The sequence below is a fragment of the Astatotilapia calliptera genome, chromosome 12 (assembly GCF_964374335.1).
Source record: "Astatotilapia calliptera chromosome 12, fAstCal68.1, whole genome shotgun sequence".
Classification (NCBI taxonomy): domain Eukaryota; kingdom Metazoa; phylum Chordata; class Actinopteri; order Cichliformes; family Cichlidae; genus Astatotilapia; species Astatotilapia calliptera.
In genome coordinates, this window is record NC_137433.1 from 38,981,941 (window position 1) to 39,008,005 (window position 26,065).

The window sequence follows — 26,065 nt, forward strand, 5'->3', positions numbered from 1 at the left end:
AGGTGCTTTCGTGATATTTAATGGATCGGATTACATTTTTTATTTTTCTCCGATATCCGATCCAGTAATTTAGGTCAGTATCGGACCGATACCGATACGTAATATCGGATCGGTCCATCTCTAGTACAAAGCTTTTCCTCTCACACTGCTGATATATCTGCTGGAGCTGTGTTACTTTCATTCTTCATGTATGTGTGTAATCTCCTTATATTTTTCAGGAAAGATGTTGCTTCGTAGTACAAGGTGTCACGGGCTGTGGAGGCAGACTGTGTGTGGTTCAATGAGGACCCAGGTGCAGAAACAGGCGAGTAGACCAAAACTAACTTGAACAAAAAATGAGCCTTTATTAGGTGGCAAAAACAAAGCAGTAAGGACAGAGGCAAAGTTAAACTGGAACCTAAACTGAGAAAACTGAGTCTTAACTATGACAACTAGGAAGACAATGACAAGGAGACTGTGACAACTATGAACAGGACTTTGTGCAAGAACTATGAACCATATACATGATCAAGCAACACGAACTTGACCTGCACAGAGTCCTGAAGTACATAACCTGACGTGACATAAGGGAAGGTACACAGATGATGTGACACTGAACAAAAGAAGACGGAGGTCTTAAATACACATGAGGTGATCAGGGGAAGGGGACACACATGAGGAAACAGCTGACTAGAATGAACCTAATGACGCCACAGAGGAAGTGTAAACTAATCGCATAGATCATGGAAACAAGACTTTGAAAATAAACAGGGAACCTGATGGGGAACAAAAATGACCCGAACTTGACAACATGAACCATACAGAGAAAAAATAGGTAAGAGACACTAACCAACAAGGAAGACTTAACACAGAGGAAAATCGCACAATCAATCTAAATGAACAAAGAACTATAACTAGGAAACCTAGGAGCTAAAGAAGACTAAATGAACCAAAACATAAACAATGAATATCAAAATGCAATGAAACACTAAAACACTGTGTCACACAACAATAATCCTGACACAAGGCCCAGTTCGGTGTATTTATAGTCCCATTTTCTCCTTGTTGAAGCTCCTCTGTATGTTTTCTGGTTTGTTCCCTGGAATTGGTTTGTTGGTTACTTATTTATTGTGAATCACTTGTACTTTTGACCTTTTGCATTCTCTTAAATACATTAAATAAGTATGTTTTCAGTCACGTCTGCGTGACTCCTGCATCTGTGTCCTGCAAAGTATATCAGGTGTTCTCTCTAAAGACTTGTCATATGTGAGTGCACTAACTCGGGTTTGGCTAAAAGAAAATTAGAACTGTTATTAATTCATTTTAAATTATGTATGTAATTATTGTGTTTTTGTTTAAGTTTTAAATCTTTAGTGTTGCGGTTTAGGGATAAACACTTTTCCAACTTGTCACTGAGCCACTAAGCACCGCTGTGTTAGAATGAAAATTGAACTGAACTAAATAAAAAGATATAGAACTGAGCATCCTTGATCAGGTCCTCAGAATATTCCTGCTGAGAGGCAACCACATTCCTGATCATCGACACCAGAATTCATTATACAAATATATATATGCACAGCGAGGCTGCTGGTCAGTACATGAAAGATTGGATGTGTAATTTAAAAGGTTTAATTTGATGGTGTGTTCAGTAATGTCAAGAAGCACATAAACACAGAGGTGAATGAAGATGTTTGACTACATCATAGTAACAGTAGAGAAAACTTTATTCATCATTTACAAAGATAATACAAAAAATTATATCTGAAAAAATGAGGACTCTGAGTTATGTAATTAATAAAAAGAATCATGAGACATTTCATGAAATAAAGAAAAATTTGGACATTACAGAAAAAAATGAATTTCTATTACAACTAATTTTTTACTGATAATTAAACATTTTAAAAATGGCACTTGTTCATTTATACATTTACAGTATAGGTTCAAAATATGCACAAAAATTAGGCTTATAAGAAGAGACAACTAAAAGGAAAATTATGTTAGAACTCAGGAACACAGAAGTGCATGTAACATGTAACAACAGCTAATTACTATACATGAGATGAATTAGTTTTACTAGTCAGAAGCATATTTAATGTTGGTGTAATGACCTGTAGTTTAATGATGACATTGCTGAGACTGATGATCACTAATCAGTTTCTGTGCTACTTTAAAGATTCTCTTATCTAAATGACAGAAAGAGAAGAACATCTGACGTTTCATTTCATAAAATGCTGCAGGCTGATGAGCTGCTGAGCTCTTCTCCCAAAATGTTTTTCATCAACTCATTTAGTTGATCTTTTTGTTTTTCCTGGAGGTCTTCTATGTCCTCCTCGGTCCGATTCTTCATTTGTTTTTCATGTGTTAGCATCAATTTCTTGATCCTATTCAAATTTTCAGTCTTTTTGGTCACACGTCTCACTAAGTCGTACATTTCCTTCTTATGTTCTTCCCTCTGTTTTGCTAAATCATCCTCGTGTTTCTTCTGGGCTTGGTTGAACTCTTCAGCTTTCTTTCTGGCTTCCTCTTCATGTTTCTTCTTTAGATCATCCAGAGTTTTCTTATGAATTTCCTCCAATCCTTTTATTTCCTCTTCTCTTCTTCTTTGATCGTCTTCTTTTTTGATTTTTTCACATTCCAGCTTTTCGTTATAATCTTCCTGGAGTTTTTCCATTTTTTCTTTCTCTTCCTCTCGTCTTTTGTCTTCGTCTTGTCGTTGTTTGTCCCACCATTCTTTCTGTTCTTTCTCCCACTCCTCTTGTTTTCTTCTCATCTCTTCTCTGGCTTCTTCCAGTTTTCTGTCCACATTTTCTTTTGCCTCTTTTTCTGACTGAATTTGTTTGTCCAGCTTTTCAAGTTCTTTTTCAAATTCTTGTCGGCGTCTTTCTTCTTCAGCTTCCTTTTCCCTTTTCTCCTTTTCCCTGATTTCCTGTTCCTGCTTTCTCTTCTCTTCTTCTTCTCTAATTTTATTTCTCATTTTTTCGAGTTCTTTTTCTCTCTGTATTCTCTCCTTTTCTCTTTCTTCATCGATTCTTTTCTTCATGGCCTCCATATCTTCTTTATATTTTCTTTCCATCTCTTCCTTTTCTTTCTGCATCTTTTCTTCCTTCTCCTTTAAAATCTTCTGCATCTCCTTCCTTATCGCAGTTTCAGACTCTTGCAGCATCTTGTTGGTAAAGCAGCGCCTTCCATTGACCTTCATCATGCTTTCAATCTTTGCTATCAGCTCAATGACTTGTGTATGGTTTTGTTTGTCACGGTTATTGAACACATGGTATCTATTTCCACAGTCAGAGATCAGCTTCTTAAAGGAATCATCACAGTTGTTCTTGATGTAGTCCTCTATGGACTCTCTGTCATGCTCCAGTGTATCTCCTCCTGTTAAAAGAACGATGGTGAACTTTTGAGAATTCTTCCCAAAGAATTGCTTGATGAGTTTCAGTGTCTCCTTCTCCTCTGCTGTGAATCTGCCGATATGAATCACCACTAAGAATACATGTGGTCCTGGAGCCAGGAGACTGACACAATTAACCAGCTCCTCTTGAACCCCTTCTGGTGACAAACTTGTGTCAAACAGACCAGGAGTGTCGACTACAAAAACAGGACGACCGTTCACCTCACCCTCTACTTTCTTACAACATTTGGTGACCGACATTTGACTTGATTTAGCTGTAAACTCGTCTCTTCCTAAAATGGTGTTTCCTGTAGAGCTCTTTCCACAGCCGGTCTTCCCAATCAGCACAATCCTGAGACAGTCTGAGCCCTGTTCTCCAACTTCATCGCCTAAAACATGAAAACAATCAGAGTTAACACTTGTATACTGGATTAAAACTCTGGGTCATTGGAAAATATCACAATCTAAACTGCTTACCAGTGACAAGTTTTAAGACTTTCTCCATTTGTGCGTGTAAAAATGTTGCAGTTGTATAACAGCACAGTTGTCCTGTAGGCTGACTAATTTTATCCACAATCTCAAACATCTCTGGGATCTGCTGTTTGTTCTTGGTGTTGAGAACAACAGATCTTCCTCCAGCGCTCTCACAGAGCTCCTGGATGTCTTCATTGTCCTTTAGAAAGTTACCAACAGCTGGATCTGTAGGATCTGAGTCCACAGTGAACAGAATCATGGTGAAGTCATTGACTCGAGAGCCGAATGCATCCTGGATGGTCTCTAACTCTGCCTTGTCTTCATCAGTGAGGGGAGCCACAGGTAGGACCAGGATGAAGGCATGGACACCCTCAGGATCACAGAGGGAGATACACTTGAATGATTCCTCCATCACTGCCTCCTGAGGTTTTCCATACAAGGCAGGCAGCTCCACCAGGGAAACCCAACGTCCACACACCTCTCCCTGATGTTTAACACACTCTGATGAGTTGGAGGCTGAATGAAGCTCAGTCTGACCTAAAATGGCCTTGGTTGCTGACGTCTTCCCTGCTCCTCTCCTCCCACACAGAACCAGGTTCAGACTGGACTTCAGATTGGGTTTAGCCTCTTCTTTTAACGTTAGATATTTTCCCCAGTTTTCACTCACTATCTCATTCATTTCTTCCATCAACTCAGAGGAATCTGACAAGGAGTCTTTCCTGTCAAAGTTAATGAACTGCTGCCTTTGTTTGGATTCTTCAATGAGTTTATCCACCGAGTTATTCCCTTCCTCGTTATGCGTTCGGATGACGATGGAGTGATTAAAAGCATCTTGACCAAACAAGCTCAGGACCAAATTCAGAGTTTTTCTGTTCTTCTCAGTGAAATCAGAAGGTTTGACTAACAGCAGCAGAACGTTTGGTCCAGGAGGACAGAGACTCACACAGCTCTTCATCTCTTTAAACAGCTCATCCACAGGCAGACTGAAGATGTTGGGAGTCTTTACTACTGTCAACGGTTTCCCGTTCCACTCTCCAGAGGCAGCGCGACATTGCTTTCCTCCAAGGACTTTAGACACAATGGATCTTTTCTTCCCAACGATGATTTTTTCCAGGGCTGATTTTTTGTCATCACTTTTTCCAAACAGCATTATCCTGAGTTTATGTGCTGCAATACAAAAGGTTTTACAGTATTAACTTTTAAAAATTTTAAAAGCAGATATTTTCACTTCTCTCCGGGTACTCCGGCTTCCTCCCAGAGTCCAAAGAAACATGCAGTTAGTGGGGAAAGGTTATTGGAAACTCTAAAATTGCCGATAGGTGTGAATGAGCGAGTGCAACTGGTTGTCTGTGTATATGTTTTAGCCCTGCGACACACTGGCGACCTGTCCAAGGTGTACCCTGCCTCTCGCCCTAAGACAGCTGGGATAGGCTCCAGCTCCCCCTGCAACCCTGAAAAAGGATAAGCGGAAGCGAATGGATGATTCCTAAGGAGAAGAACTCCAAACACAACTATGTCAGATATATGTATAGGGCTACCCACGGCCTTTCCCTGAGCCAGCCCCTGTGAAGCAGCTCATCAATCAGCACCTGGTGGATGGACCTTTACTCATGGGCCCTTGCTGTGCTCAGCCAGAATGCACCATATGTGACTGAACCTCTGTGGGCCCACCCCCTGCAGTTTTATTTGCACTATTTTTTTTTTTTTGAACATCAGTTGTAAGCATAAGGATGACTATGAGTCATTAGGTTAGGGTTGCAAGTCTGGGATCAGTTTTTGGAATCATAGGGGTTTCGAGTTTTCAGCTGCAAATAACTGCACTTAAAATAAAAACATCTTCACTGATCTCACATTTTATTTTATTCTTAATGATTATAGTTTTTCATAATAAATTGGATTTTTCACTGATACGTCCTTTTGTTTGTTTGTGCTTGTTTTTTGGCTGTTCGTATTAGGGGTCACCACAACAACATCTATTACTCTATCACTCCTCTTCTGTTACACAAATCCTCTGAATCCAATAATCTTTTCCGTGCTCTTCCTTTTTCACCTCTGCTGCCAGCTCCATCTTCATCATCTTTTGTGCAGCATATCCACTACCCCCTTCTTTACATGTCTAAACCATCTTACTTTGTATCCTAACTTCTCAATCTGAGCTAAGGGATATTTAAGTGCTACATCTGTTTTTATTGAAGGATTGTAGGTTTTGTAATTCTCTGATGAAAACACTAAACATAAAACTGATCATCACATTATATGCAAAAAAAAAAAAAATGTTGTTCCTGCACTTACCGCCCCTAACAGGATCCAAGCTGGGAGAGACTTTTTCTTTTGGGTAATTACTGGACAAAACAGATGTTTTGTTATTGAAAACATTACAGCTCACATGTTCTCCCATGCTCTTCTTCACCACTGTATCTATGGCTGCTAACAGCTGCTCTTGTTCCAGGTTCTTCTGCCACAACAATTTTTCTCTACATTTCTTGATAATCTCTCCTAACTGTGGATGCTGCTGATACTTTTCAGTGGAACTTGAACTCTTGTCTTTGGGCATTATCAGAGCCAGTGAACGATCACATGATGGATCACCGAAGAGTTCAAGGACCATTTGTAGCCTCTGTCTGTGATCCTCAGTGAAGTCTGCAGGCTGGAGGACCAGCAGAAACACATGAGGTCCAGGAGCAGAGAGTCTCACACAGTTCTCAACTTGTTTCCTCAGATCTTCTGGGGAGATTTTAGGAGACAGCAGATCTGGAGTGTTGATGAGATCGATTTCTTTCCCCTTCAGCTCTCTTTTGACTCTCAGGCAGAGGTCTGCTTTATCCTCAGAGCTGAACACAGTCACTCCCAGTATGCAGTTCCCCACTGAGCTCCTCTTAGACCAGCTGTTCCCCAGCAGAACGACCCTCAGCTCAGACACTGAAAAAAGTATAATTAGTTCAATTATTGAAAAACTAAGTTCATTTTCAATAGAAAATTATCAGTTATTATTCATTTTTTGTAGTAGCTTTAGTCAAAAAAAAAAGTAAACAAAAAAAATAAAATGTACACTTTCGTTTAATCCCTTATTTCCATTTCATCTAATAAAGATTGTGACCTGTAACTAACAGGCTGATGAATGAGCAGGAAATCCAGGATTAGTAGAAGCTTCATCCATTTTTTTAAAATCCTAAACCTCTTGACACAACATTTGATGCATTAAATTAATTATTTTTTTAAATTTTATTCATCATATATGAAATGCTGTTAGTTTAACTTACACTCCTCAAAGTCAGAGCTGCTGTGTTCTGGTTGATTGAAATCCTCATCTGCAAAAATATAGAAACAAATTCAGCATTCCAAATTTATTGAGAACTCTCCACCAATTAGAAAGAGAAAGGGGAAAAAAAGCATCCTCTTTATTTAGTCCACAATAACGTTTCAGCTTCCAACATTTAATTCTGAAGTTTTGCATTGAAAATTCAGTTTCAGGAATACCTGTAATTAAAATCAGTTATTCAAACTTAAAAGAACTGCCATTAGATTTGACCATTTAGCTTAAGTATAGGTTATGTTGAAACATGCAGGTCAACAGAAAACTATTCAGTCAGTTAAAAAAAAAAACACTGAAATTTTTAAAATGCTTTTACACTACAAAATTATTCATAAATCCCACCACTGGAAAAACTACCTAATACTGGATTTAGAGAATCTGATATATAAACACAAATCATCTGTGACACTTACTTTCATGCATGTGTACTGACGTGTGCACCTTTTTGTGTTTTTGATGCCCTTTCATTGTGTCTTACTGCAAAGCACTGATCACTTTCAGTCGTCACGAACTAATAGACATTGGCCTCAGCCCGAATTTTACTTCTGATTGAACCGACATTATCCCACCTGAGATTTAAGACTACTGGTCTCTCCGGGGGTTATTGTTGTGAACAGCAAGCGATGCAGACAGTGCAAGGAGAGGAAACAAAAGCGGGAATACAGAGTTTCAAAAACAACAACATAAACCCCTGCCGCCATCAATCTTCCTTACCAACATAAGATCCTTTGAAACAAAATGAAGGATCTACAATCAGAGATTTACTACAACTCCTTTGTCTGGGAGTGTTGTCTACTGACTGTAACTGAATCTTGGCTCCATGCAAATATCCCTGATATTCTACTCAGGCAAGTCTCTGAGGGTCATGTTTTTTTACTTTTCCAGTACTTTCAATACCATCAGGCCGACCCTCGTGGGTGATAAACTGACAGTGATGCAGGTGGATGCTTCTCTGGTGTTCTGGGTTGTTGATTACCTGACAGGAAGACCACAATATGTGCATCTTCCACAGTGTGTGTCTGACAAGGTAATCAGCAACACAGGGACACCACAAGGAACTGTCCTCTCCCCCTTCCTCTTCAACCTTTACTCCACATGGCCATGTTTTAATAATCATCTGGGTCATTAAAAAATGGCCAGATGATGCCTTCCTTCAGATACAGGTTTCAATCTGACAGACTGGTCCATTTTTGAACAGCAGGACCTGGAGACATTCACTCAGTCTGTCCTTTTCTATATTAAGTGCTGTGTAGACAACATGACAGTGGCATAAACCATCTGGGTTTTTCCCAACTGATGATGTGTGAAGTCCAGGCTCTGATCAGAACTCGTAACTCAGCCTTCAGGCTGAGGGACAGTTCTCTGTACAGCACTGCCAGAGCCAACGTGGGGAGGGGCATCAAACAGGCCAAGGAGGCCTACAGGAGGAGGATAGAGGGCCTCCTCACTGACAAAAACCTCCAACAGCAGCCTCAAACTGGCAGAGGAGCTAATAATAAATAAATAAAGAATTGAATTGAATTGAATTGAGGCCACTCCTCCCCCACACCCCCGTACCCCACCTGCCTTCCAGCAATATGAGGCCAGGAGGAGACTGAGTGCGTTTAACCCCCAGGAGAGCTGCCGGTCCTGACGGCATCCCAAGGGCTGTGGTTAAAGCCTGCCTGGACTAACTGGAAGGGATCCAGGCTCCTTGACTCATGCCATGGTTCAGAATCAGAATCAGAATCAGAATCGTGTTTATTGGCCAAGTATATGTGCAGACACATACAGGGAATTTGGTTCCGGTAGATGGTGGCTCTCAAGCACAGCAATGTAAATCTCACACACACACACACACACACACATACACACACACACACACACACACACACACACACACACACACACACAAAAGTGTCTATATACACATTACACATACATACACAAAGCTGTGTAAACCAACTATAAATAACGAATCTAAACTTATATACATAAAATACAGAAATGAATGAGGTGGAATGAATACTACAGAATGTACATAAGCTGCAGTTGCAGTCTGGCAGTGTGACAGGTCAACTGTTAAGAAGGGAGATGGCGAGGGGAAAGAAACTGTTCCTGTGTCGGGTGGTCCTGGTCTGCAGGCTTCTGTACCGTCTGCCAGAGGGCAGCAGATCAAAGAGTCTGTGTGCAGGGTGTGAAGGGTCTGTGATGATTTTCCCTGCCCGTTTCCTGGTTCTTGAGAGGTACAGATCCTGGATGGAGGGCAGGGGGGCGCTGATGATCCTTTCTGCTGCCCGTACAGTCCGCTGCAGTCTGCTCCTGTCCTGTTTAGTGGCTGCTCCATACCAGACTGTGATGGAGGAGCACAGGACAGACTCAATGACCGCAGTGTAGAACTGGATCAGCAGCTCCTGTGGAAGACTGTACTTCCCCAGTTGTCTCAGGAAGTACATCCTCTGCTGGGTCTTTTTGAGGATGGAGTTGATGTTGGTCTCCCACTTCAGGTCCTGGGAGATGGTGGTACCCAGGAACTTGAAGGTCTTCACAGTTGACACAGGGCTGTCTGATATGGTGAGGGGGAGCAGAGTTGAGGGATGTCTCCTGAAGTCCACTGTCATCTCTACAGTCTTAAGAGTGTTCAGCTCCAGATTGTGCTGACTGCACCAGAGTACCAGCCGCTCAACTTCCTGCCGGTATGCAGACTCATCACCATCTTGAATGAGGCCAATGACAGTTGTGTCATCTGCAAACTTTAGGAGTTTGACAGCCGAGTTCTTGGAGGTGCAGTCGTTAGTGTAGAGGGAGAACAGTAGTGGTGAGAGGACACATCCTTGAGGGGCACCAATACTGAGGGACCGGGTTACAGAGGTGATCTCCCCCAGCCTCACTTGTTGCTTTCTGTCTGTCAGGAAGCTGGTGATCCACTGACAGGTAGCTGGTGACACGCTGAGCTGGGAGAGTTTGGAGGAAAGAAGTTCAGGCACAATGGTGTTAAAAGCCGAACTAAAGTCCACAAACAGGACCCTGGCATAAGTTCCCGGGCAGTCAAGGTGTTGCAGGATGTAATGCAGCCCCAGGGATGATGGTGGAGCGTTTGAAGCAGGAGGGAACTTCACACAGCTCCAGGGATCTGTTGAAGATGCGAGTAAAGATGGGAGTCAGCTGTTCAGCACAGGTTTTGAGGCAGGAGGGTGAGACGCCATCTGGTCCGGGGGCTTTCCTGGGCTTCTGTTTCTGGAATAGTCGGCTCACATCCTGAGTGTGTATTCTTAGTTTCAGGGAGGAGCTATTTTAACCCGTACAATAACCCACCCAGCCAATGTCATTGGCATACTTGACAATGACACCACCGGGGTTGGACAGCGTAAAGGGCAGAGGTAGAGATCTTGTCCTGCTGATTTTCAGAAAACAACCTGAAGCTGCCTGCACGTGTTCTCAGCAGAGCTAAAGATTCCCACATAATTCAATTCAGTTTTATTTAAACAGCGCCAAATCACAACAAGAGTCACCTCTGGCCGCTTTATATTTTAAAGTAGAGCCTACAATAATACAGACAGAGAAAAAGCCAACGATCTTATGACCCCCTATGAGCAAGCACTTTGGCCAAAGTGGGAAAGAAAAACTTCCTTTCAACAAGAAGAAACCTCCAACAGAATCAGCTCCTACCGCTATTCAGTGGAGATCATGCTCTCCCTAACCCCTGCCTGGGTGTTCGGTACTCAGGCCATGTCCACACTAATACGTTTTTGTTTGAAAACGCATCATTTTCTCTCCATTGTGGCATCCCGTCCACACCGAGATGGTGTTTTGGCTCTAGGAAAATGCAGCGTTTTGAAAGCGCTCTCCAAAGTGGATGCATTTGAAAATGCCGTTTTTGCAGCAGTGCAGAAAACTGAGCCTTTTCGAAAACGATGACGCATTTTAGTCATGTGAGTAAGTAATGGAGTGCTGGCTTCCACAGTCACCTGACCTAAACCCAATCAAGATGGTATCAGAATCAGAAGAATCAGAATCAGAATCAGAAAGGGGTTTATTGCCAAATGTTGAGCAGGTTTACAACATTAGGAAATTGCTGCGGTGCTTCAGTGCAAACATACTGTCATAAATTACGCTTAAATAGACATGAAAATAAAAATAAGAATAAGAATTAAAAGTGCTAAGTAGATAGATATATACATGATATATACATGAGTGCAGGTGGTGATCAGTGCCAAACATGGAATGATGCAGTGACACAGCGTAGGGTCATGTGTTAGTGGCGGGTACAGTCATATGGTTATTGTTCATGTGTCCAACAGCAGAGGGGAAGAAACTGTTCTTATGGCGAGAGGTTCTGGTGCGAATGGACCGGAGCCTCCTGCCTGAGGGGAGCAGGTCAAACAGACTGTGTCCAGGGTGAGAAGGGTCAGCTGAGATCCGGGCTGCACGCCGCAATGTCCTGGAGGTGTACAGGTCCTGCAGAGATGGGAGTCTGCAGCCAATCACCTTCTCAGCAGAGCGCACAACACGCTGCAGTCTCTGTTTGTCCCTGATAGTGGCTCCAGCGTACCACACGGTGATGGAGGAGGTGAGGATGGACTCGATGATTGCGGTGTAGAATTGCATCATCGTCCGTGTTGGCAGGTTGAATTTCTTCAGCTGCCTCAGGAAGTACATCCTCTGCTGGGCTTTCTTAATGACGGAGGTGATGGTGGGCTCCCACTTCAGGTCCTGGGTGATGGTGGTACCCAGGAAGCGGAATGAGTCCACAGAGGTGATGGGGGTGTCAGTCAGGATGATTGGGGGGAGTGGGGCTGTGTGCTTCCTGAAGTCCACAATAATCTCCACTGTCTTCTGGGCATTCAGCACCAGGTTGTTGTGGCTGCACCAGGACACCAGACGTTCAACCTCCCTCCTGTAGGCAGACTCATCCCTGTCCGAGATGAGTCCAATAACGGTGGTGTCATCTGCAAACTTGATTAGCTTGACAGACTGGTGGGTGGAGGTGCAGCAGTTGGTGTACAGGGAGAAGAGCAGAGGAGAAAGAACACAGCCCCGAGGGGAGCCGGTGCTGATGGTCCGGGAGTCCGAGACATTCTTTCCCAGCCTCACATGCTGCTTCCTGTCCATCAGGAAGTCAGTGATCCACCGGCAGATGGGATCAGGCACATTCATCTGGGAAAGCTTGCCTCGGAGATGGTCTGGAAGGATGGTGTTGAAGGCAGAGCTGAAGTCCACAAACAGGATCCTGGCGTAGGTTCCTGGGGAGTCCAGATGCTGCAGGATGAAGTGTAGGGCCATGTTGATGGCGTCATCTACAGACCTGTTGGCTCTGTATGCAAACTGCAGGGGGTCCAGGAGGGGGGCCGTGAGGGTCTTGAGATGGGAGAGAACCAGGCGCTCAAATGACTTCATGACCACAGATGTCAGAGCCACGGGTCTGTAGTCATTTACTCCAGTGATCCTAGGTTTCTTGGGGACAGGGATTATGGTAGAGGACTTGAAGCAGGCAGGCACATGACATGCCTGCAGTGAGGAGTTGAAAATGCCAGAAAACACTGGGGCCAGCTCGTTTGCACAGTGTCTGAGGGTGGCAGGAGACACACCGTCTGGGCCGGGAGCTTTCCGAGCATTCAGACTCTTAAACTGCTTCCTCACATCTGCTTCATGAATATGAAGAGTTGTGGTGGGAGGAGGTGGTGTGAAATCCTCTTTTGTGTGGGGTGAGGGGGCGGGTGTTGTAGGTGAAGTGTTTGAAGGTGGTGATGGCTCTATGGAGGGGGGAGAGGTGGGGGAATGAGTGTCCAAAGTGTCTCTATTGTTGGGGCCGTTGGAGGTGTGAAGGCTGCCTGATGGCTCGTCAAAACGGCAGTAGAAGTCGTTAAGGGTGTTGGCCAAGAGCAAGTCATCAGTGGAGTGGGGGGTTTTAGGCTTGTAGTTGGTGATATTCCTAAAACCTTTCCACACAGAGGCCGAGTCATTCTCTGAGATCTGCTGCTGCATCTTCTCAGAGTGCTGATGTTTGGCAATGTCCACTTCTTTAGTGAACCTGTACTTGGCCTCTCTGTAGCAGTCCCTGTCTCCGCTTCTGAACGCCTTTCTCTTTTCCAGCCACAGCTTTTTGAGTTTAGGAGTAAACCAGGGTTTGTCATTGTTATAACTCACCCTGGTGCGTGATGGCACAATGCTGTCCTCACAGAAGTGGATATAGGAGGTGACAGTGTCCGTAAACTCGTCCAAGCTGTTAGAAGCAGCCTTCATTGTGTCCCAGTCTGTAGACTCCAAACACGTGCGAAGCTCCTCCACAGCCTCGTTGCTCCACAGTTTTTTGGTCCTCACGACAGGTTTGGAGAGCTTCAGCCTCTGTCTGTACGCGGGGATCAGGTGGATCATGACGTGGTCAGAAAGTCCGAGTGAAGCGCGGGGCACCGCACGATAGGCCCCGCTGATCGTGCTGTAGCAGTGGTCTAATGTCCTCTCCTCTCTGGTCGGGCATTTAATATACTGCTTGTATTTCGGAAGCTCATGGCTCAGATTGGCTTTGTTAAAGTCCCCAAGAGCAATGATGAGAGAGTCCGGGTATGTCCGCTCCATGTGCAGTATCTGCTCCGCGAGTGCGCACTGAGCTGCCTGCACATCCGCATCTGGCGGGATGTAAACAGCGGCCAGGATGAATGAAGCAAACTCCCGCGGAGAATAAAACGGTTTGCAGTGAATAAAAAGGTATTCCAGAGAGGAAGAGCAGTGCTGAGCAATCACTGTCACATCTGTGCACCAGCCACTATTGATGTAGAAGCAGACACCTCCACCTTTGGTCTTACCAGAGAGAGAGGCCTGCCGGTCCGCGCGCAGCAGATGAAAGCCCTCCAGCTTGAGCGCGCTGTCCGGGATGTCCTCACTGAGCCACGACTCCGTAAAACATAAGACACAGGAGGAGGCAAAGTCTCTGTTCATGCTTCTCATCAGGGCCAGCTCATCTATCTTATTCCTGAGTGAGCGTACGTTGGAAAGGAAGATCCCAGGAAGAGCAGTTCGCAGTCCGCGTCTCCTCAGATGCACGAGTGCGCCGGCTCGCTTACCTCTCTTTCGACGTCTCACTTTCCTGATCAGAGTCTGCAGTAAATCTGCCGCAGATGCGACAAATATTGGAAGTAAATCCACAGGTGTTGTAGTCCTGTGGTTAAGAAGCTCTTCTCTGGTGTAAGAATATCCAGAGGAGTGCCCAGACACAGAAGAAATCCACAAAAACAAGACAGAAGTAACGCACTGAAGCACCAGGGCATCCATACACGGCACCATCTTGGAGAAGGTATGGGATAAGATGTCCCGCAGAGTGAAAACCAAAGGGCCAACAAGTGCTCAGCATCTCTGGGAACTCCTTCAAGGCTGTTGGAAAACCATTTCAGGTGATGACCTCATGAAGCTCATGGAGAGAACGCCAAGAGTGTGCAAAGCAGGAATCAAAGCAAAGGGTGGTTATTTGAAGAATGTGTGTCCAAAACCTTTGACTGGTAGTGTATTTCCTCTTGATTGTATGTGTTGTATATTTTTCTCCTGTCTGTTATTTCCTCCTGCCTGGCTCAGAGTCTCCACTCTAATTCATCCCAGAGGTGTTCTGTCAGTTTGAGGTCTGGACTCTGTGAAGGCCAGTCAAGTTCTTCCACACCACACTGGCTCATACATGTCTTTAAGGACCTTACTTTATGAACTGGTGTGCAATCATGTTGGAACAGGAAGGTGACGTCCACGAACTGTTCCAACTGAATTGGGAGCATGAAGTTCTCCTAAATGTCTTGGTACGCTGAAGCATTAAGAGCTTTCACTGCTGGCGCCTGTTTAGATCTGAGATGAGGAGGGGCTAGAGGCATGAGAGCGGCCAACCCAGGTTTAAAACTGACCCATGGCCATTTGCCATGTCTTCCCTTCTCTCTCTCGACTCTGCAGAAAGTTGGCAGCCTCTGCATGTGCCTCAGCATCTGCTGACCCCACTCTGCAACTTTAAGCAGCCTAACACTTGCCATCATTTCCATTCACTTCTGCTACGCTGAGCATGAACAGAATACTCTGTTAGGGTTGAAAATTATATTTTTATTAAATGATTAAGCAAAGCTTTTTTAATTATCTTTTATACACACTACAATTGCGCTTATATGAGTTGGCATTCCGTCTTTTGAAGGTTCAGAGCTTCATTCATTGATTGTCTGAGTTGATATATTGCAGGATGACGTAGAAGTGCAAAAAGATATGCAACATGCTTACACAAATCACAATTGATAATAAGTATCAGGATATTCTCTGGACAGGGAGTCCGAAAAAGATGTCCTGAGTGGAGCCTTAGAATCAGCAGCTAGCCAAGGCTACGTAGGGTGCGTTTTTGTTTTGTCTTTCCAATTCCAGGAAAGGAGCATATAGGAGGTCGAGGAGCCGAACGGACACGGGGGAGGATTTTGCAGAAGCCATCAGGATGGGTGTTTGAAGAAGATAGCCATAATCATTTGTTGTTGTTACTGTATAAAACCTGTGCAGCCATTTCAGGGCCAACCTTGGTGCGAGGCAGTATGCTGTATCATATTCACGGTCCATAGTGCTATGTCACACTTGTAATTTCAACTGCCCAGCAAATTAAATCTTTTTAAATGACACAACATTCCCCCGGATTCCTTCTGAAAAATTTGAAACAAGTAGTTTTCAAAGACGGGGTGATAGTGGCTCAAGAGTTAGCAGTTCGTCTTGTAATCGGAAGGTTGTCAGTTCGAGCCCCGGCTCCGACAGTCTCGGTCGTTGAGTCCTTGGGCAAGACACTTCACCCGTTGCTTACTGGTGGTGGTCAGAGGGCCCGGTGGCGCCAGTGTCCGGCAGCCTCGCCTCTGTCAGTGCGCCCCAGGGTGGCTGTGGCTACAATGTAGCTTGCCATCACCAGTGTGTGAATGTGTGGATGACTGGATGTGTAAAGCGCTTTGGGGTCCTTAGGAACCAAGTAAAGTGCAATACAAACACAGGCCATTTACCAAAGTTTATGTTGAAAAAGCATTGGAGTTTGGTTAAGTTTGTGCTGTAAAGATTTAAAGTTAGCAATTTCTACAGGAGTTATGCTACTCTAACGATACTTAAAACAATAGGAAACAATAAGTTACACAAATTTTTGTTGACATTTTTAATTTTAAAGTCTTTTTAAAATCTGTCAGCAAGTGACACGTTTAACTCAAATGAAAGGATTTATATGTTTATATATAAATCATTTAGATTATATAAATTTAAATGTGTTTTAAATTTCAAGCGTTTAATTGCTTGATTTTATATTTATCCAGTAATGTATCGAGACATCAAGGTGCTGCATCTTAAATCTGTAATAGTAAATAAGAATAATCGACACAATTGACTGAATGTACTAAGCAAAAACTTAAAGATCTGTCACTGGATTAAAAGGTAATAAGTACCTACTCATATATGACATTTTAAGTTTTTGACCATGTTTCATAAGGACCGAGTTCATTAGTTTCTGGATGATGACAAATTCTGAGTATTTTGCCTCTATGTACCACCATAGTGGATTGTAAAATCAAATAATTTAGATGTGATTAAAGTGCATTACATCTTATATCCCACAGAAAATACCTTCTGCTGCAGTTCTGAGATAACTAGAGTTAAAAAATGTACACGTGAGAATCTACTTTATTCCTCTCACCACATTTGGATATATAGCAGCTGAGTGAAACCGTACTCCATGTAAAAGTGGTTTTCAGTTGTTTTTCTTTGTAATGCAGCCCAAAATGGACCTCTTAGCCTGATTTTTAATTTTTGTCCTTGTTTTCCACAGCGTTTTTGGTTTTATTAAACTAACATAAGTCTATTAGCAGTGATGTCACGTTCTGTAAAGCACAAGATGGCACTAAGTGCAGGTAGAGGAGATAAAGGACATGCATTTAATAGGCACAGATACAGCATTCAACATTTTGTTTATTGTTTTCATTTTTCTGTTGTGTGTCTTCCAAGGATTTTTTGACTGTTCTTGCAGTGACAATTTTTACTAAATGTGATGTTTCACTTTAACCAAATAAAAACTTGTAATGAGAAAATTTTTCATTCAGGGCTGATTTATGGCGTGAACATTTGCTCCTTTGTTAAGAAAGTAATTATTGAATACAAAATGAAAAAACAAAACAAAAACAATTGTTCTTCCTTTAACAATACAATTTTATTTATATAGCACATTTAAGAAACCACAGGTATGCCAAAGTGCTTCACAGAATGAGTTAGGAGCAATAATAAATACAAATATGAAGCACAAAATACTAATAAAATATACTAACAGGCGGGTGACATAACTAACCAATAATACACCAGGCATAGTAGGCACAACCCGAAAGGCTGAAGGTTAAAACATTATAAACATTAACAAAGTGATAAAGATAAGTTCCAGTACACTAAAAATGTGGGCTCTAGGAGGCGGGGAAAGCAAGGCTAAACAAATAAGTTTTTAATCGAGATTTAAAAGACTGAATTGAATCAGACGCCCGAATAGCTAGAGGGAGGTTATTCCAGAAGCAGGGTGCGACAGCGGCGAATGCTCGGTCACCTCTGGTCTTGAGCCGAGATCTAGGTCGCATCAGGAGCATTTGGCCTGCTGATCTAAGCGCTCTCCCAGGGATATAAAAGCTGAGGAGATCCGTAACATAGCTGGGTGCGGTGTTATTTATGATTTTAAAAGTGAGCAATAAGAATTATTGAGACAGAGAATTATTTTATTTTCATATTTTTATTTCCAACACTGGAACCATTGCATTGTCTTGAAATGATCAAAAACCAAAAAGTTTCAACCAGTTTTCACATTTCTGTCAGTTCACAGTGTATAACACGGAATCTGATCTCACCAGGCTACAGTGTGTTTAAACAGTGTGTTATCTAGACCAGTGAAGTCTGGCTGGACTCACCCGGTGCTGCTGCTGCTGCCATAATGTCACTCTGCTGAAAATCCCACAGACTGATTGAACTGGAGGAAAGAAAGAAAAAGATTTTAGTCTTTCTTGTTCTAAACCTGCTTTTAGAAACACATATTTCCAAAGACAGAGGGCATGCATTATAGTTTTGGACAAACAGCGAATACTCAATACTTTCTCTGTACTTTGTCCTCGGATCTCTGCAGATTAAGATGGTTTGCTCAGATGGCAATACAGAAATTATTTAGATAGCATTAGTGTGATCATTTTGATTTTTGTTCAGAAATTACACATTTCTTTGAGTTGTTCACAAATCTTTTGTTCAAAATAACATTTATTATTACCATATTACATTTGTGATGGACACTGTTGGAAAACTCATCTCTGACATCAGAATATCATAAACTGTGAGCGGCAGGAAGGATGGGACACAAATCCAGACTCGACAAGCAAGTAAAAAGTAAACTCAAAAAACAGCGAAAACAAGGAAAACCAACATTAACTAAACTGAGAATACAAAAAAAAAAAACTAGACATGCATGCAGGCTGGCAGACAGTAAGGTATGAGAGAGATGCTGGCATAAATGCACAAAAGGATAACGAGGGAAGTGAGAACACACGGGGAACACAGCTGACACGAATTAGCATGACGCCACTGGGGAAGCACACCGAACATGCAAACACAAGACTTTCACAATAAAACAGGAAACTGAGAAACATGTCAAGTGCACAAGAAGCAGATGAGAGGGAGCGAGGGTGAGAGAGAGACATGACAGACTGGGGAAACATGAATTAACAAGACAAGCAGGGGGAAACATCGAATGGCACAGAACTCCTTTTTGTACAAACATAATTTAAAAAGTCATAAAAACTTTATGGCACCCTTAAACTTTTTTCTTTTTTTGCTTTTATTTGTGAAAAGCCAGTTAGTACAGTTATTCGACACTTTGGTTGAATCAGTGGAAATAAACTAAACAGACCTAAAACTTTGGAAGAAGAGCTGACAAACGACACAACTGGAATCCCTCAAATTTAATGAGATAGGAAGAAGAGAGAAAGTACAACAACAATACAGTAAGAGTAAAGTTACACTGACATCCGTTTGTAAAACATTCTGGATGAATAAAGTACAGGTCAACATTTAAAAGACAAAATCTGTGTTTTGTGAATACAGAATTTTGGCAGAGATCTTTAGAGATCTAAAGCTTACCAGAAGTATGTTTTTACCTGACTTCTCAAAGAGAGATGAACGGTGTCTTTTTGGCTGATTGAAAAAAATTCTCTTGGTGTTCAGTTTGGTTAAAAGCACAAAGGACATCACTTCCATCTCACTAAACTCCTCACATAAAGAGAAAATTCAAACCCAGACCTTGATGTGTGGCATCACAGGTTACCAGTACCAACAGAAAGTCTTTACTAAATGTTTCAACTTCCAGTTTACATGTAAATTTAAGAATCTCTTTGTTGCTGAAGTGGATTATTTTACCCTATTTACATGGTGCCACTCATTTAAGTCAGTTATTCCATAAAAGTACACAAAACTGATCAAAAACAGCTTAAGCTTTAATACACAGTAGCCTTCAGGGGTGTAAAGCTAAGCCTGTAAGTAGCAGAGTGCACCGATCATGCAGGCGGGTGTCAGAGTGCAGTGAGGAGAGCTGTAAGAACAGCCGTGCCCACACCTTTCAGTCACAAAACTGATACTTTACTTTTTAGTAAATCATGACATTAGCTTTTGAAAGCCAAACAAAAGTTTTGCACTGGTTTAAAAAACGTAGCATATCTGCTCCTAAAAATTGGTTTGACACTTTTAACAGTTTGTCTTTGGCTCTCTTGCATGTATTAAAGTTAATGAAGACTAAACTTCAATCAGATAATGTTAAATGTAAATTAGACAAAGAAGTGTCAGAGTGTCATCCCAGTGCGAGGTTGGTGTAGGTCAGACATGAACAGCATACTGACTGATCTGTACAAGTTTAAGCAGGTTATAGTTCGAGTGATTCCTTTGCAGCAGCAGGTGTTTGTGTGTGTTACCTGTTTGCTTTGCTTTGAGTTCGCAGCTGAACACCTCTGCACGCTCGGACAGACAGCACTGCTTCTTCCTTTGTCTGTTTGTGTCTCTCATGTTGGTGGGTGAGAGAGTGGGACACTTTGTAGGTGGGCTGTAAGCTGCCTGCCCAATCAGAACTTACACTCCCTAAATGAACAAAAAATAACAACTTTTCATTGAGTGGGTTTGATGTTCTGTGTGGGTGGTGTTAGCTTGCCCCTGCACATGACTACAGCAAGAAAAGTCATAAACAGGAAGTTTGCTGAAAGATCTTTGAAGAAGAAGCTTTAAATGATAATGATTTTCTTTATTATGGGAAAGCAGAAAAATTGGTCTGTAAGTGGATCACAGATGATTATCTCCCCTTTTATATATACTGCATCTAATTATCCTCTTCAGAGCTTTGTTAATTCAGTTCAATTCAATTTTATTTATACAGCGCGAAATCACAACAACAGTCACCTCAAAGTGCTTTATATTGTAAGGTAGACCCTATACTTATTTGTATAGTTTGTATTGTTTTTATTACAAAGTATTGTTCATTTTAAAGCTTCGTGTGCTTTGCTAGAATCATCATTCATTTAAACTGTAAGGAGCCAGATAGCCTGAAGGAGGTGGGCAGGGAGAGGGAGGTCTGGGCTCCTTGTCCCGTCCCCCGGGTAAGAATAAGGACCCAAACAATGCAGCAAAAACTAACTAAAGGTCACAGGCAGAGAGTAACAAACTCCAATCAGAATCAGGGAAGTCATTACGGCTGGAAAACAAGACACAGCTGAATCAAACTATCACAGAACACTAAGGCACGGGAAACAAATAAATTAAAACAGCAAGTTAAAAAAAACAGAACGCTTACACAGAGGAACACTGCCAGGTGTTAGGACAACAAACCGAATTACCAAGGATTAAATAGAAACAACAGGGTGTTAGGGTGAATTGTTACATGTTGTCATTTTTGTGCTTACAACTGTGGATCTTGTTTCAAACTGTATGATCAAAGACCTTCTTTTGTTCCTATCCGCCTCCCCGGCCTGTTGAATAGTGGGGGAGGTTAGAGTGTTTAATTGCAGGCACATCTTATGTGAAGGTTTCTTTTTCCTTGTTTAGTAAACGTCCTGCCTTTATGGCCTCACCTGTGTTTGTGTACGGTGGACCGTTAGAGGGGTTAAACTGTATACAGGGGTGGGGTGAGATGACACTTTTTTTATGCAACTAAGAAATAATTTGTCAAGATATTAAGGAAAAGAACCAGACCACAAACACAAGGACTTGGGAAAAAGTTCACAAAGTAGAGCAGCTTTTATTTTGCTCTCTGTGTTTTCTGAAGCTTATGCACGAGTTCAGTAGTGAATGTCTGTAATCGGTCATCTGCCTGCTTTCCTGAGTGTTTGGCTACTTTTCTGTTCTTTACACTGCTATCACTTTTCCATGCTGTCATCATTACTCTAGTCCAGGGGTGCCCAATCCCGGTCCTCGAGAGCTACCGTCCTGCAGCTTTTAGATGCATCCTTGTTCCCACACACCCGAATCAAATGAATGGCTTGTTATCAGGCCTTTGCCAAACTTGATGGCATGCTGAAGAGGTAATCAAACCATTTGATTCAGCTGTGTTGGAGTAGGGATGCATCTAAAAGCTGCAGGATAGTAGCTCTCGAGGACTGGGATTGGGCAGCCCTGCTCTAGTCCAATCATTTTCTTGCCTGCCTTTTTTGGGCCAATCAGCCTCCATGTTGCGTGGTTTAAATCTGTGCTCTCCGTCATCCTCATTTTCAAACTCTTTTTTTTTTGGCCTGTCCCGTTTGGCTCTTTTGCATCAGAATTGTTGTCTAAAGGCAAAGAAAGATGCCCAACGGATTTACTTTACCAAACTGACCATCCCAGCCTTGCCGTAATGGTCCATTTGATTCACCTGTTATTGTTTATTTTATTTTCACTTGCTGAATACGGGACAGACTTGACTGGAGGAAAGAAAGAGAAAGAGCTGAGAAGAGGGACGGGGGAGAAGGGCAAAAAACAAAAACCAACAGAATGGGCAGAAAAAGAAAAAAGAAAAAAAAATGCATCTATCGATCACCTGGATCACCTGCTGAGAAAGAAAAAGAAAACAAGCAGAAGAGAACAAGAGTAATAGAATAAACAGCATCACAATGATATATGGGAATATGACAGTAAATACTAAATATTAAACATTATTGTGCAGCACATAAGATCAACAGAACACAGTGTGCTTTGAGGTAGGAGCCAAAAAGGGTGTAGTTTGTGGGTGTGATCACCCGTGTGTACACCTGTGAGCATGGACGCGCTTGTTTTTTAAAAGGTTCCTTCATGTAATGATCTGCTAGAGGGTGTGGGGGGGCCACAGCCCCGTCCTCCAGGGCATGAAGCAGGTATGGAGGAGATCAAAACTCCAGACATCCAGAGGCCCCCAGAACACAAGAGACCAAGGAAGACCCACAGAGGGGCAGCCGCGCCACTGTCCCAGAAAGAGCTGAGGAGAGTCCCAGATGAGGGCTCACTCAGCAGCCGCGGAGCAGAAGCCAGGGGGGGTTGCAGTGACGCGCCCGTGAGCTCTGCCGGCAGCCAGCTGTGCCTGAGTGACCGAGCCCACCTCCGAAGTGGCCCGAGCGAGCCCCAGGCTCCAGGCCCCGATAAGCGGCCGCCAAGGAGTGAGCCGGTGTGTACCTGGACGCCCACCCCCAGACACAAAGAACCACCAATGCACCGATGTCTGAGGGAGTCCGCCACTGGCAGGGGAAGTGGTGGTGGGTGGAGATAGGCCTCCAAACATCCATTGCCACCCTCATGCTCTCATATGCACTTACTCCACACTCAACCAACGTGGAGACAGACATAAAGAGACGCTGTACACACGATCACACTCCCCAAGCGTACTCTACAAACCGGGTCTAGGTGCCCTTGCCCCTGGAGGGGGGAACCGCACCCAGACCCAGGTGGTGTTACCCTTTTCCCTGCGGTGGGGAGAGGCAGACCGCCCCGACTCCGCAGCAGCAGGGAGGCCCCACACCCCAGACCGCAGTCGGACGGCCAACTCCTCCTAGCCCCCCCGCTCCAGCAGGTCGCAGAGAACGGGGGTGGGAGAAGACTCCAAACCTCCCTCCACCCGCTCATTGTAGTGTTGATGCATGTGTGTTCTAAGGTGCAATTAAAACCCAGGAGGGCATGGAGCTACCTGCCAGAGAGCAGCAGGTAAGCGCATGGTCCCTCCTGCTAGCCCTCAATGTCTACGTGTATTTAAAATTGAGAAGTGGGCAACGATGCCAGGGGTGAGGTGTACACCCTGATGGTAATTTGGACTCCGTGTATCGTGCCCACCCCCGAGATCCTATATGTATGTGTAATGAGAGTATGAGTAATGTGAATGTCTAAGTTGTACTCCATACTCCGCGACCCGCCAGGGAAAGGGGGCCCAGGCCCATCCAGACCGGGTCCCAGTGCAGCAGCGCCGCCCGGCCCCACAGAGCCCGGGACAGTCCACCCAACCCCACCACAGAGAAAACTGCACCCACCCCACCATCCACTCATCTTCCAGACTACATAAGACAATAGACGCCCAGGCTGAGATCTTCCTCCACCTCTCCTGTATCTCCCCCTCCTGCAGAGCGAGTTCCTGAAGAGAGGAAAGCTCCTGCAAGGTGTGACAATCTCCCCCACCAGTTGAAGAGCCCCCCAGGCGGCTTGACGCACCGGCGGCACCCTGAACGCACCCACCCGCCCACAACCCCGGCAACACACCAACCAGGACCCAAGCCCCCGAGGCCCAGCCAGGGCCCCAGCCCAGAGACGGAGCGCCCCCAGAACCTCACGCCCATCCCGGACCCACCCACTCATTTTTGCCACCCACCTTCTCCCCATCTCCACCTCACAGACTCCTCAGTCAGAGCTCAGCCTCAGTCTTCATCACCACCGGCTTCTAGACTCTGGGGAGTCCTGTCCTAAATCACCACCAGGATTCTGTTCTGCCACAATGGGTCATCAGAGTCTAATCACTAATCATTGTGTTCACTACTTTCAGGTGATCTTTCCATACTGAACTCTACATGTGGCCGTATCAGATGTTAATCAGTTTGGTTTAAGAACTACAGAAAAGGGCTTTCCTGTACACTGTATTAATAAAATCATTGGTCCCTTTGTGTGGATTTAACAAGTCAGTATAAAAATTTCTACAGATTATTTTCACCTTGTTGTCATTTGCTTTTCCAAACATAACAATTAATTTGTTACTGAGTGGATCAGTGAAGCTACCGGGCGTTCATGATACACAACTAAAAAGATATACTTGATATTTTTCATCAATAGTTTCTACACTTAAAAACATGTTTTCTGTGCTTTCCACCAAAAGAAAGGGCAACTCCTCCATTTCTATTGGTCCTTTTAACTTTAAACTAGTCACATCATAGTCTTTGTTATTAGTCTCAGACACAGAAAAAACATTCAACTCTGAACTGATATAACTATTCCTGTTTTGTGCAGTTTCTGCATCTTTCTACTGTTGGTGTGTATGACTGATAGACTGATAGAGCACCTGCCATTTCCACATTACTGTTGAAAAGCTCATCTGAGTAATACTCACAGTAATGTTTCATGTTGTTGTGGTTTTCTGGATCAGGGGCATTCTAAATCTGTGTATGAATCTAAATTTATTCAAGTTGTGCACATTTGTGTCATGTTTCTTTTTCATGTTTGTGTGAAGTGGAACATGGATTTGTGAGTATTCATTTACATACAGTTTTTCTTATTCCTCCACTGATCATGCAATACACATTTACAACTATTTTAAAGTCAGTTCTCTCCACTCTGTACAGTTAAAAATGTTAAAATGATCCAGCTTAACTAACACTAAAACACAGTGCTTTGAATTTTGTTTATATAAATCTATCTAGAAAAGAAAGTGCACATCACACAGAATGAGCCAGAAACAGAAACAGAATTTTTAAAAGCTAGACTGCTTGCTTCGCCCACCGTTCCCACGTCTGACTATGTCTCATTTCCTGCCGGCAGCACACTCTGCAAACAGAACATAATACATGTGGTACATACATACAGTAATCTTTCCACCCACAGCTTCCTGTTTACCACAGGTGGGCAACTTCAGCTCTTCAATGTATACATTTAATCTGGGGCAGCATAAACATACATAAGATGTAAAACCAAAAATGAAAATTAAACACAACATTACATACAACATAAATTTTAAAATGTACATTTCAGATCTGTTCATAGATGGTAGAAGCCTTACTGAGCGTTCAACAGCAGGAAACTGTCTTTACTGTTGGTCAAATCAAAGCTTTTGAAGTTTGGACAGAAACATGCTGCATATCGAAGCACCAGAAATGGTCTTCCTCGAAAAAGTTTGTGTTCTCACCAAAGCCTTTAAGAAGTTATTTGGGGTCAAATAAACTTTATTAAGTTGATTTGACTGATTATTCTGTACATGCAGTAATCATGTCCCTGTGATGAAGATGATGTCATTCGATTTGTAATTCGGATGAAATTTAAAAATTTTTTTACATAGTGTCTGTCATCTTATCATCCTTACAGCAAGAGTTGTGATGTTCCTGAACCAGAAACAGTGGGTGGACAGATTAATCCGGGCTCCAGTGGATGCCAGGACCACCACTTACTATGCGGGTCTTGCGACTGGCGATATGTGCACCAAAGCTGCTTCATACAGCGTGCGGCATGCAGTGAGGGATGCCAAACGCTGATGACACAGTGGTGTTGGGCGCCATCTCCAACAAGGCAGACTACATGGATGAAGTGAAGAATCTGGCATCGTGGTGACAGGATAACCACCTCCAGCTGAACGTTGACAAGACCAAGGAGCTGGTGGTGGACTTCAGAAAGAGTCAGCACAGAGACTACAAGCCCATTATCATCAATGGAGCTCCAGTGGAGAGGGTGCAGTCCTTCAAGTATCTCCACATCTCCTCAGACCTGACACG

The 26,065-nt window shown here is 43.3% G+C and overlaps 1 protein-coding gene across 1 annotated transcript; it reads right to left on the reverse strand.

Annotated features, from left to right (window-relative positions):
• Positions 1-320: 320 nt before the first annotated feature.
• LOC113033265 (GTPase IMAP family member 8-like) lies at positions 321-20,242 on the reverse strand. Its single transcript, XM_026186900.2, has 6 exons — positions 20,090-20,242; positions 18,050-18,108; positions 7,105-7,152; positions 6,137-6,763; positions 3,848-5,011; positions 321-3,759 (listed from the first exon to the last, which is right to left on the reverse strand). Exons 2-6 carry the CDS (start codon positions 18,069-18,071, stop codon positions 2,201-2,203), a joined length of 3,420 nt encoding a protein of 1,139 aa, XP_026042685.2. The 5' UTR covers positions 18,072-18,108; positions 20,090-20,242; the 3' UTR covers positions 321-2,200.
• Positions 20,243-26,065: the final 5,823 nt, after the last annotated feature.